Here is a 12,023-nt window from a genome sequence, read left to right as displayed (position 1 = left end):
GCATAGTTCTTATTGAGTTCATATATCTCATCTAGCCATTTCACTCGTGAACGTCAAAGGATCGGGACCGAGAGGAGGAGGGAGGGACTTGTGGCGACAAAGCGCCCACCTTCCTAACCCATCTTGTTAACACAGCATTCAATGCTCGATTTCAATTTCAACAGACACAACTTAGTGGATTTCTGATTAGTCCAGCGAGTGATAATGCCATGCGCCGGTACATGAGAACGAAGGTCCGAAATTGTGGGAAATTCCTCACACCACGACACCCTTCCTTCATAAAATCTCCTTCCAATCTCTCCTTTTTGCCGGATACGGATACCTTTTTCTTCCCTTTCACTTGAACTCTGAAGACTTGGGACTGATACGCATCCTCGTCCCCGGGCTCGGACTAGAACTCGTCAACTTCACGCGACCCGAATCGAGCTCTTGAAACGTCGGTGTCATTGGCATGTCCGCATCTCTCTCCAACGGTCCTCCGCCTCTTCTGCGTCCAATAGGCTCCTCAAGCAACCCAACACCCATCCCTCCCTGACCCATCAAGCTACCCTCCAGTTCCAGTGCATCGGCCATCAAAAAATGCCACCACCCCATCGTCAGCGGGATCGTCGCTGTATGCCACAAGGAATGTGCGTCAATCACCCGGAAGAGAGGGGCGAAATCCCATAGTTCGAGCGACATGGCGAGGGTCGTTAGCCCAACAAGAACGGCAGGCGTGGAAGATTCTTTGGGGGACGGATTTTTATATGGGTTGTGCGGCGGATATGGGTAAGGGAAGGAGAGGGAAAGAAAGCGGCCGAAACGGAGGGTAGGGTAAGGGAAACGGAAAGAGAATGACCAGAGAACCCAAAGCAAGTTATGGATAAGTCCGAGGCAGAGGTTGAACATTGTGTGGTAGCCGTACGGGAATTGGCCCAGAGGAAAAGAGAGGATATACTTGAAATGGCTGAGGACCAGTAAAGCGACGGCTACGCAAGCAGGGAGAAGGAAGCGGGATGTATAGAGGGGTGTCTGGAAGTGGAGAATACGGATAATAGAGTAGAGCAGGGTGAAGGCGATGGTGAGGGTTGCAGAGAAGTAGTCGAGGCGCTCCGTCCAAGGTTTATCTATAACTATGAGCTTGGATCTTGTTCATGAATACTTACCCCTTGCATGGAACACTGCGCTCCAAATCCAAGTGTTGACCTGCACAAAACCCAACGAGACGAGCCATTTTCGAAGCTTGTTCTCCGATCTAATTCGTCGTCTCACGGCGGAAACCCCCTGAAGGTTAACCAACAGATTCCCAAGCGACATGATAATCGAGAAAGGTTCTTGGAAAGGGCCCAAACGGTAGAACGCCCATTTCCCGTAGACTACTTTGTTTAACGACAGCCGACGAGGTGGAGAGGGAACGTACATTGGTGATACCGACTGCCAGGGCCAATTTTATCGGTAAAGCTATGTGAACAATGGTACGCGCAATTTTCAGCACACGTCCATCCAAAGAGCCTGAGGTAAAAGGCGATAGGAGGCTGAGAGGGATCGCAATAGGTGGCAGCGCAACCCCTCAGGCAGTGCTGGAAAGTGGGATTCCGGTCGCCTGAGGAGGCATAGGCGAATGGGAGGAGGATGATAGACGCTATTCCCAGTGCAATCGCAAGGCGGGAAAAGGAAATAGGCATCGCTATATTAGATAACGATAAGATAGAAGGAAGGATGTCTAGCTGACAACAATGCATCGGAACTCGGCAGATTACGGGCGCCTCCACTTTCTAATCCACTTCCAAGGTGGAGGGTAATGAAATTCTGATTCCGCTAATTGCGCCTTTATTGTCAACAAACCGCCTTCCGTCGACGGAAGATGAGATGCTTTGCTGTCTTTTTGGACGACAAGCTACATTCCACGCCTCATCACTATGCTGTAGCATCTGGCCTGCAGACCCATAACAACTTTTCAAGGTAGCCAGTATATTGATCTGAGAATACGCGGAATACACGATCGAAATTATCACAGCGATTCAAGATGCCGTCCATCCGAGAGTCTCGAGCACCCATCGAACCTGATGACGTCTGGGAACATTCAAACTCAGATCCAGAAGGTAATCATGATTTTAACAACGTTCTTCACATAGATTATATAGAAGGTGAGGCTTTAGAAAACATGTCGGAGAATGCGATGTTGCTGGGCGAAACATCTGCGCCGATGGAATATGATCACCGGCTAAGGCGTGGAAGAGGATGGGTTACCATCTCTGGCTTCTCGGTGAGTGCACTATAATGGGTTTCGACTCTAGCTAAAAAACGACCAGCTACCCAAACCTTTACTTTATCTACTTGCTGTACCACCTTTACTTATCCTTGTCAACCTGGTCGCAAGTACTTACAACTCTGCCAGACCCCACGCCCATTACCGACACCCGACCTTAACCAACGGCACTCATCCATTCCACCCCACAATTCTCCTCCTCTCCCTCGATGGCTTTCGTTCATCGTACCTCTCCACACATGCTCACCTCTTACCCAACCTTCTTTTTCTCTCCTCCTCCAAATGGGGTCTCCGAGCCGAAAGCATGCAGCCCGTTTTCCCCACCTTAACCTTCCCGAACCACTGGTCACTCATGACGGGACTTTACCCCTCATCGCATGGGATCGTGGCGAACGATTTCTGGGATCCACTCTTTGATGAAAAGGAGAACAAAGGGGCGCAGTTTGTCTATACAGAGGAGAGTAAAAGTTGGGATAGTAGGTGGTGGTGGGGTGAACCTATTTGGGAGGTAGTAGAAAAAGTCGGAAGAAAAGCAGCTGTCATCATGTGGTGAGTTTATCTCAAAACAGTACTTTGCTGAATAAGAACAAGGCCAGGGCCTCCTGTGACTAGAGCCGGTGCCTCTCCAAGTTACTTTGTACCATATCGCGTAAGCCGGTTGCTCCACATTCACATTCCATCATTCACTCACTTCAATATAGAACCTTCCACCTTCGTCAAAACTCTCGCAAATTTTCGCTTACCTCGACCATCCCCTTCCCACTCGCCCAGAATTCATAGCTTCCTATTTTCCCGAGATCGACCAATCTGCCCATCGCCACGGCCCTGATGCACCCCAAGTGGAGGAGAAACTCAGAATGATGGATGAGATGGTTGGTGGTCTGCTGCGAGGGTTAGAAGAGAGAAACCTAACCGGGGTGGTAGATCTGTTGATCGTTTCGGATCACGGTGAGTGATGTATGAGCTTAGCCGAGGCAAAGGGCTGACATATGGGAAGGCATGACGGGAACGAGTAACGAGAGAATTATATACCTAGACGATATCCTGGGAGAAGACGGAATAGAAGCTATCGAGCATAAAGACGGTAGGTCTTCCTTCCGGGGATTCTTGGACGTTCGGCTGAACCACCCCTACAGGTTGGCCATCCGTAGGCCTCCGTTTCTCTCCCACTTCCAATCATTCTCTCTACCTCTCCCGTCTCCTCTCAGCCGCCGAAGCTTCCAACGGTACATTTGCAGTCTACACCCCCGATACCATGCCCCAACGTTGGCACTTCACTGGTGGGAGGAGAATTGCGCCCATTTATGTGGTACCGGATATAGGTTGGGCGGTGACTGATCGTGTAAGCTTGTGCTACAATTTTCCGCTTATAAGGAGCTTTATTCTGATCTCTTTACAGCACGAGCACGAGGTTCTCTTCCAAGGAGATTATCAGCCGCGAGGAAACCATGGTTACGGTAAGTCCAAGACTGATGCACTCGAATTACAGTCATTTACGCATGAAAGGGGGTAAAAACTGACCATTCAACTCCTGGCGTAGATAACAAATACGCCGACATGCAAGCTATATTCTTCGCTCACGGCCCATTTGCGCGAACGTTGAAAGATATGGGCAAAGGGTTCATTTCTCATGATCCTCCTGTTTTGCACAGTAGGTTTTCCATATCTCACTTCTTTCTCTTTTGCTTGCTTGTAGGCTTGCAAAGCAATAGGGTTAGATAAAATGATCAAATACGAGACGTTAATTCCTGCTTTTTCTTCTGTAGGCTTCAAGAATCTTGAGATCTTCTCACTCGTCACCCGCCTCTTGAGCCTGCGAGATGTCGAACCAGGACATAATGGGACGATCGGCTTTTGGGAGGGATTATTGGATTGAGCGCCTACTAGATAAATGTACGTATTCGTGAGACCGCCACTCAAAAACTTTTAAGACTACTTAATGACTCATAACTTGGTCATATCAGCTGTACTCATCACACACATGCATGTAATGCTCTCCTACCGTTACCGCCCAAACATACTACTTTGGAAGGTTCGGGGCTGCCTATAAGATGGAGGGGGACCACGAACGGAACTCGAGGCGAACCTTTGAGAGAATGGTTCGGACTGCCCTGAACAATAAGTGTATGGCAAGGTCCCTGAGCCGGTAAAAGTGCTATTCATTGATGCGTGATGCGGAAAGAAAGCCTTCTGGTCCGCATGACTAAGAATACTTTCCGTCGTCTCGTCTTTTCGACTGTCCATAAAGACTTCCCAATCAGATCGTAATGCCTGCGCTGATTTACAGGCCCAATATCAGGAAATCATTACGGCGTTTTGATTAATCGTAGTGATGTTTGCACTCACATTTCTCACTTCTTGGCACGAACTCTTTGTAAGTTTGCCACAAATTCCTCGACCGCGCCAAGTCGGGATCACTATCAGCCTTTGTCCTCTCCTCTGCCAGTCTATGTGCTCGATTGACTGCGTTGGTCGTCTTAGTCAGGTTGTCGTTCAATGTTCTCCTTGAGACCCTCTCCGCCTCCAAGTCTCGTGATATCTCATCCACCAGGCTGGAAAGAGTAGCTACATCAGTTTCCAGAGATGCATCAGACAATTGCGCCACGTGAGTGCTTATGAATGCCGAAATTCTTTTTGCTTCACCCATCACTGCGTCTGTGCGTCGAGTACTGCCGCCGACTTCATAGCGGCTCTGCTTCACCTTGCTAATACACTCATTGACAATGGATCTCGCGTCTTCCGCCTGGCCGCTTAGCCAATCTTTATACATGTCCTTCACTGACCTTGAGTTACCAGGCGTACACGACCTTTGCTGCGTAGGACTGTCCCAGAAAGTGCTTTCTTTTGGACTTGTCTTCTGATTGTGATCGTTCGTCGTATCTGACTGATTGTTCATCAAATTACTAGGTTTGGTACCAGGAACCCAAGGCGCAGGGACTTGTACAACCCTAAAATTCGGCGGGGCACCTATTCTCGTTCCAAAATAGGTTGGTGCGGCTGATGGTTGGCTACTATAGAAGCTTTGACCAGCACCGTACCCATTAAAAGGCTGTTGCTGAGGGATTGAGAAATTGGTTGGGTTACCGGAAGAGTTCGAGGGGTTATTCCATACTGGTGAGTTGAGAGATATATGCTGGGGGCGTGAGAAGGAGGAAAATGAAGATCCTGTTGCTCGGGGGCCGGGAGGAAAAGGGATTCCAGCAGAGGAGAGCGGGACCGAGCTGCGTCTAGTAAAGAGGAACGACATATGGTAATGGTTTTCTGTGGTCTTGTGAAGTCGTTGTGGGGATGAAAGCTGATATATTGAAGGCAGGTGTGTATATTTCGAACCTGAATGACAGTAAGGTGACAAAAACAATTTGAGACCTACCTGCGTATTCGCAAACTACTTGTTTCTTTTATGCAGCCATCAACTTCAATGACAAGGAGCGCTTGAAAGGATGGTCATTGTTGTGTGAGCTTCGCATTCGTCCACTTCCTTTTTCTTATTTCCTTCCCAGTTTCATAAGTCCTCCAACGGTCCTTCCATTGATCCTTAGTTCTTCGTCTTGCATACAGTCTCCGAATGTCAGACTTTGTACTACTTCGAATTTACTTAACCGATCTTTCATTTACTCAGCAGCTCTTTATCTTCTACATACAGTAGTCAAGCATCTGTTTTCTCTTATAGAAACATTTTCGGTAGTATCCATGTAAGTGAAATAATAAAGAAATGTTAACAAGGCTGACCATCTTCGTACCATGGCTTCAATCACAAGAGCTCAGGCCAAAGCCCAGCCGCAGAGAAGCAAACAAGCTATGCCCAGCAGCTGGATAAATGCGAATTGGGATTCCCGTCAAAAGGGGTATGCCTCTGAAGGACGTTGTGTTCGCCGTGGCCTAATCTTATGACCATACAAGATAAGCATCAATGTGAACCAATTTGTGCATGATCATGCCATTGCCATTGTTTCAGCAAACCCGATGCATGATCAGTTGAATTAATGCCTAGTCATGTATTATACTACCGGCCAAGCATGATCAGTAACTGGAGAATTTAAATATTTTCCGACGAGTTTATTGTGTAGACACAACTAAAACAACTTCGATATATAATAACGTTGATGCTACTGTTGGCTGAATTGCGGTATCGATGAATATCGTTGTGGGTGACCGTACGATGGGAAAGAAGATTGCTTTTGAGGGAATCTATCTAATGAAGATGGCTGCTGAAATGTTTGACCGAAACTGCCAGATGAATCACCAAAATAAGGTTGGTGCCGTTGAGCGAATCCTCCCAAAGACGGAAATTGTTGGAAGTTGTCACGGAAGCTGCCAAAATGAGATGATGTATGCTGCGAACTGTTTCCGGTGGGCAAATGCGAACCAAGTCCCGAGTGGAACGGTGGTGACAAGTCCTGTAAGTAGAGGGAATCTCCATTAGAAGGGGGGAAATGCGAGGGTTGGCTCTGCGATCCATCTATTTCGTAACTTGACATGAATCTATCCCATGGCGATGCTTCTCTCTCACCTACTGACTATCAGCTTGGACAAGCTCCAGAAGCAACAATACAGACTTACCACTTTGTGACACTCTACTCAGCTTAGTTGCATTTTCCCATACATTCTTCGCATTACCAAAGTCGACACCTTTGCTAAGAGTATCTCCCAAAAGATCTCCAAACTCCCTCCCTTTCCTCACACTTTCAAATTGATGTTCCATACTCCTCACCATCCCGATCGTCGTCGCCCTCTCGTTTTCCACCGTCCTCTTTAATCCCATAAGACTGTCCTTCATTTCACTGAGATTTCGCAACAGCACAGGGTCTCGCGTACTCGCAATTACTTCAGCTGTTCCGCCAAACGTCTCTGCCACATCTAACCACGCATCATCTCTATTCCTCGTACTTCGCTTCCACTTACTCATCTCCTGTTGCGCAGCAGTTTCGGCGTCCTTTGTCTGGCGGTCGGCAAGGTCTCGATGGGACTCCAACCACTGGGTCCACATATCCTTTACGGTCTCTTGAGGCTCCCAGAGTAATGGCGGAGGCCCCAAAGTCGGTGCTGGCTCCATCCATATCGAACCTGTTGATCTCCCTTTTCCATCTCCCAAAGAAGGCACTTGCACTACTCTTCCTATTCCCTTTATACCAATCGTTCGGGCAAGCTCCGGAGGCAGCGTGGTGCCCGTTGTTAATAAAGAACTTGAAGTGAAACCATTATACATGGATGGCTGAGAGGCTTGCTGTCCCCGTAGCTGGAGTAATCGGGAGGCTAAATTTGTCGATTTAGGCCCTGATACCCCGCTGGGTGCATACCCCTTCGATGTCGGATGTGCTGACATGGTGGTCGGTATATGAGTGAAAGTGGATGATGCAGTTCCATATGGCTGCCCTTGGGTAGCTATCGATGCCGGTGTCAAAACCTCGGGCTTTTCAACTGGAGGCGGTATGTTCGTGTTGAAAAGGCTATTCAAGATAGTTTGCCTATCCAACTCATCCGGTCTACTCATCGGTTTTCCCTTGGGATGCCAACCGTCCTTCGAAGCCCAGGACGGTCTAACCGGTCGAGAGAATGGTGGGCCATTAGCTGGATCACCAGGGCGTATGATATCTGGTCCCGATCGAATACTTGCTGATGCCGATGTCCATTGGGTTGGAGGAGTTGAATTGAGAGGTGGGGCGGAAGGGTGTTGGGCACTGTAAGATGTCGCGTAAGTGTCGCTGAGAGTAGAAGGCGATGTGAAGGAATTGTTGGACAGATGAGGGTTGCAATGATCCCATGGAATTTGCCCAGCAGAATGGACAGAACGAAAGAAGTCGCTGGGGATTGACGACGCTGCCGAAGCCGCAGGGCGATAAAACTTGGGTATATTCATTTGTGGTGGCTTGCCTTTTTTGAAAGCTTAAAATATCAGTCGGTTTATTTTTAGCACGTTCAAAATTGAGCGATGGTACTGTATTGGTAGTGATCATGTGGCGTGATGTAGAGCAATAGATGAACAAGCTGGAATGCTTGAGAGTATCTTCGTGCTGAAAATCACGGCTCTGAGTCGAGAGAGAAGAATGAATCGCCGACCTCGACTCGAGTTGGAAGGATGTATTAGTTTTCAGCTCAACGTCTGCAGTAACACCAACCATGAACATAAAGGATATACGCCTTCTCATACATGTACCGATCCTTTTTTCCAAAGGGTATACCCCCAGTCTCAATAACGTCTTCCCTTGTCTCTCTCCTTATTTTTTCTTGAAGAAACCCATAAGCGTACTCTGCCCCCCAGTCGGTTTACCCGCCGACTTCTTCATATTACCACCTGCACCCGCTCCACTCCCACTCCCCACGCTCGACGCTGATTCTCGAGCCTTCATAGGCGGCTTACTACCTCCCCTTTTGCTCGCCGGTTGGGCTCTCGGCTGAGTCTCAACTTGTTCCGGTTCGGATTCACCGGAGTATGACTCGTCGGTCCAGTAATCTTTTGATACTGTTTCGTCATGAGCACTTTGCTCACCTTTATTCGTACTTAAAGAAAAAATGTCACTTACCAAAGTATCCCTTGTCATCCTTTTCTCGTTTCGTCTTTTTAACTCTTCGGACTTTCCTTCCAGTAGCACTCTTTCTCAACGGCCTCGCCTCCTCCTTTGCCTTTGGTCTCGCAGCCAAAGGTTCCTCATTATCTGAAAAGTCGACGTCCATACCAGCCATAGCTTCGAGCGCTGCTTTGTCCTCCCTGGCCACCATTGAAGAGGTCGGTTCGAGCGCTGTCTTGCTGCTTCCACCCTTTGACGTTGGTGTTGATGCCTTGGCTTTAGCAGGCCCGGGCTCGTCTTCTTCAGTATCAGAATTGATGACACGTTTCTTGCTATTGGATTTATTGAGTGGTTGGGCCTTGTTTTTTGCAGGAGCAGTAGTGGCAGACGTGGACGAGCGAGACTATTTGCTCAGTTATAAGCACTTCGCATTTTCACCATAAACTGTACATAGGACCAGACTCTTACCTGTAACGGCTCATCTTTAACGTCCTTGGTCGAGCCTTGCTTCTTAACTTCTTTCTTGGTTTGTTCTTTGACCATCTTTTCTTTCGGACCTCGAGCGAAAATAGAAGGGGCTGCGGCTTCTTTGATAGGAGGTTTGGCGGGGGCCAAGGGGTTTGGTTTGGCAGACGGTTTGAATGCGTGCCCAGTAATTGAACCGTAGATGGATGAGTTGTACATATTCGCATTATCATGCAGTTCAAGACTGGCAATAAGGAATTGCGCCGGATCCTGGTAGATTTTGGTAAGCATAAGTTGCACAAGCATGCCCTTCACATCCGACATACTTTGACTGGAGCGGGTGAAAGAGCATAAATATGGATATTCAGCTCGCTTTCATCAAAAAGTGTCTTTTTCTCTACATAGATTTATCAGTTGGCAATCCTCATACATAATCAGAATGACAGTGGATAACTTACCTTCAAGCGCCTCGGCAGTTGCCAGTACGACTCCCCACCTCTTGACTCTCTCTCTCTTAAACCCAAGTTCGCCCAACCTCTTGCCACCACCGATTCCTCCGTCCCCTACTTGTGCACCTCTATCGTTACCCACCCCATCCATCCTCTCATCTTCATCGTCGGTACCCATCAATCCTATCCGCTGAGCTTTTGATTGTCCCTGAGACTGAGACTCTAATCCCTCAACATCTGAATCCCCCGCATCAGAGTTCTGGTCCATATCCACAATCTTCACCATCCCATCTCCCAGGTCGCGCAAACTTTTCCCGTCTTTCGAAGTCGTGCCGCTTTGGATGGTGGTTTGTGTCAAAACAGAGTTGGAGAGAAGAGGTCCAGTCAGGAGGTATGTAGCCGCAAGTGAGGGGTTGGCTTCAAAGTGTCTCAGCAGGATGCTATGGAGCAGTCAGTTATCTTCCTTCGAGTCCCTAAAAGTGGACATACTTTTTAGCTACGTTGACATGACATCCTATCTCTCTCGACACCGTCCGATAAGTCACCTACAGCACGCCGTCGGACGTGAGTAGATGGCGATGACGGAAAGAGAACTGGAACTAAAACTCACAATCTTGCTTTCGCTTTCTATCCAATGCGTAAGCTTACGCGTTACCTGCTTCTGCTCCTCCGGTGTTATCATATTTGAGAACAGACCGTATCAGAATGCTATGGATGAATTTGAGAATTTATGGGAGAGAAATACTGCTCTTGAGGATTCACCAGGGATTCACCACTGTTCGTTGTTGAGATTGACGCGTTTTTGACGCGACCTGCGAACATGAATTCTTCAAATTATTATGTTTTGCCAAACGAAAGTTGCTTGAGCTTGCTCAGATACATTTGCAGAATATTCGCAATTCAGCGCACGCAAGACAACCATATATATATTACATGCTCATGCTCGCGGGAAAAAGGGTGGACTATGTGATGAACAGCTTCTTCTAAGCATGAGAATAGTTATCAAGAGGCAAATATGCTGACTTTTGAACCAGTACAACTGAAATCAAGTGTCTTGCTCTCGTTGTGACGATCCTAATATTGTACGCCGTGCTATACATAGCGAAATGTTCGTTATGCGAGTTTAAAAGAAGAAACTGGAGCTTGCGGGGTAGAAAGAAGACGAATGAACAAGATGTAAGTGACAACGTACACGGATCGGGACAATGCAGACCTCTTCCTGCCTGAGATCCGGAACATTCTCCGGTTCTCGAGGATGGATCGGGACAAACAATTCTATTACGTAAATATTTTTGGTAATCTTTTTTTTTTAAAAAAAATCTAATTCGACTTCCACTCACTACTCACTGACTGGTTTGCGACGGACGCGACCGCAAGTCAGACATTCCTTTCGATATTACAAAAAAGACACATATCAGTTTACTAGTCCACAACAATTATCTCTCGTCGCGCATGCTAGTCCTCAACCTTTTCTTTATATAGACCTAAAGATCGGGCAAAAGGGTAGCCTTCAAAGAGGTATTGTAAGCAACTCTCCTTTCGTTGTTGTATGATCATGATCATCTTTGTGCGTGAGCATCGCAAGTTCCTTCCTCATTCGCCGAGTAGGTAGGCAGCTGAAGTGTGGCCTGTATCAGCCACACCATGAGACCTACATGCAGTGATCATCTAGGCCCTTAATTCCATTCTCTATTTATTTGACTTCATTGTCTATATACTACTTATTACTACTCATTAGTATTCTATGAGCTATGTACGAGGGAAGAAGAGGACGAGCGAACAGGCCCAAATATCTCCTGTGATGTCGACTGTTGTAACTGAAACAGGGGCAGGGAAAATGTTTTTCAATTGAGTGATCCGTCTATCTTTTGCTTCTCAGTACAGTATATATAGGATGCGCCGTGCACCCTCGTCGCACTGTTTCTCGCGGAACTTCTGTCGGATCAGACTGGTGTGTACACAGTTGAACATAATGGCCAGGATCACTCGCATCAGTAGACAGATGGTAAGTAATTAGCCTTTGCCTTAGAACATCCTTTTCTTTTTCTTTTCTTTTTCTAGATTACCCATCACTCTCATTATAACGTACTACTTCTAGTAGGCTGCTATTAATTAGTATGGAAGTACTGAAGAAGCAGTTGGTCTCAACACAAGATGGTGGCAATGCACGCTTTTTCAGCCAGTGAGTTAACCACCTACTATTCACTGCTACGATATTTTGCCACACCGCAACGAACGCTATACAGAGCGCTGAAGTAAATGCAGTTGCGACACCGCTTTGTCATATTTAGCTTGTTGAACTGGTATTCACTCAGCACCTTCGTACAAACAGTCTCAGAGAGCAGTGTACAAGAT

General features: G+C 47.3%; 3 protein-coding genes across 3 annotated transcripts; 1 reads left to right on the top strand and 2 right to left on the bottom strand.

The window, feature by feature from the left end:
* Positions 1-336: 336 nt before the first annotated feature.
* CNBC7100 (hypothetical protein) lies at positions 337-1,664 on the bottom strand (the record flags this gene model as incomplete). The annotated part of the gene is made up of 3 exons (XM_771228.1): positions 337-1,106; positions 1,146-1,355; positions 1,400-1,664. The coding sequence occupies 3 exons, from the start codon at positions 1,662-1,664 to the stop codon at positions 337-339; spliced, it is 1,245 nt and encodes a 414-aa protein (XP_776321.1).
* A 341-nt stretch (positions 1,665-2,005) lies between these two features.
* On the top strand, positions 2,006-4,124 carry CNBC7090 (hypothetical protein; the record flags this gene model as incomplete). The annotated part of the gene is made up of 9 exons (XM_771227.1): positions 2,006-2,245; positions 2,292-2,797; positions 2,840-2,897; positions 2,950-3,196; positions 3,246-3,332; positions 3,385-3,590; positions 3,648-3,705; positions 3,789-3,899; positions 4,015-4,124. The coding sequence occupies 9 exons, from the start codon at positions 2,006-2,008 to the stop codon at positions 4,122-4,124; spliced, it is 1,623 nt and encodes a 540-aa protein (XP_776320.1).
* A 4,339-nt stretch (positions 4,125-8,463) lies between these two features.
* On the bottom strand, positions 8,464-10,350 carry CNBC7080 (hypothetical protein; the record flags this gene model as incomplete). Its single annotated transcript, XM_771226.1, has 7 exons — positions 8,464-8,708; positions 8,770-9,157; positions 9,223-9,489; positions 9,546-9,616; positions 9,678-10,108; positions 10,158-10,213; positions 10,279-10,350. 7 exons carry the CDS (start codon positions 10,348-10,350, stop codon positions 8,464-8,466), a joined length of 1,530 nt encoding a protein of 509 aa, XP_776319.1.
* Positions 10,351-12,023: the final 1,673 nt, after the last annotated feature.

This window comes from Cryptococcus neoformans, chromosome 3, assembly GCF_000149385.1.
Source record: "Cryptococcus neoformans var. neoformans B-3501A chromosome 3, whole genome shotgun sequence".
NCBI classification, from domain to species: domain Eukaryota; kingdom Fungi; phylum Basidiomycota; class Tremellomycetes; order Tremellales; family Cryptococcaceae; genus Cryptococcus; species Cryptococcus deneoformans.
Note: the sequence above shows the minus strand (reverse complement) of the source record. Positions and strands in the feature narration are given on the sequence as shown.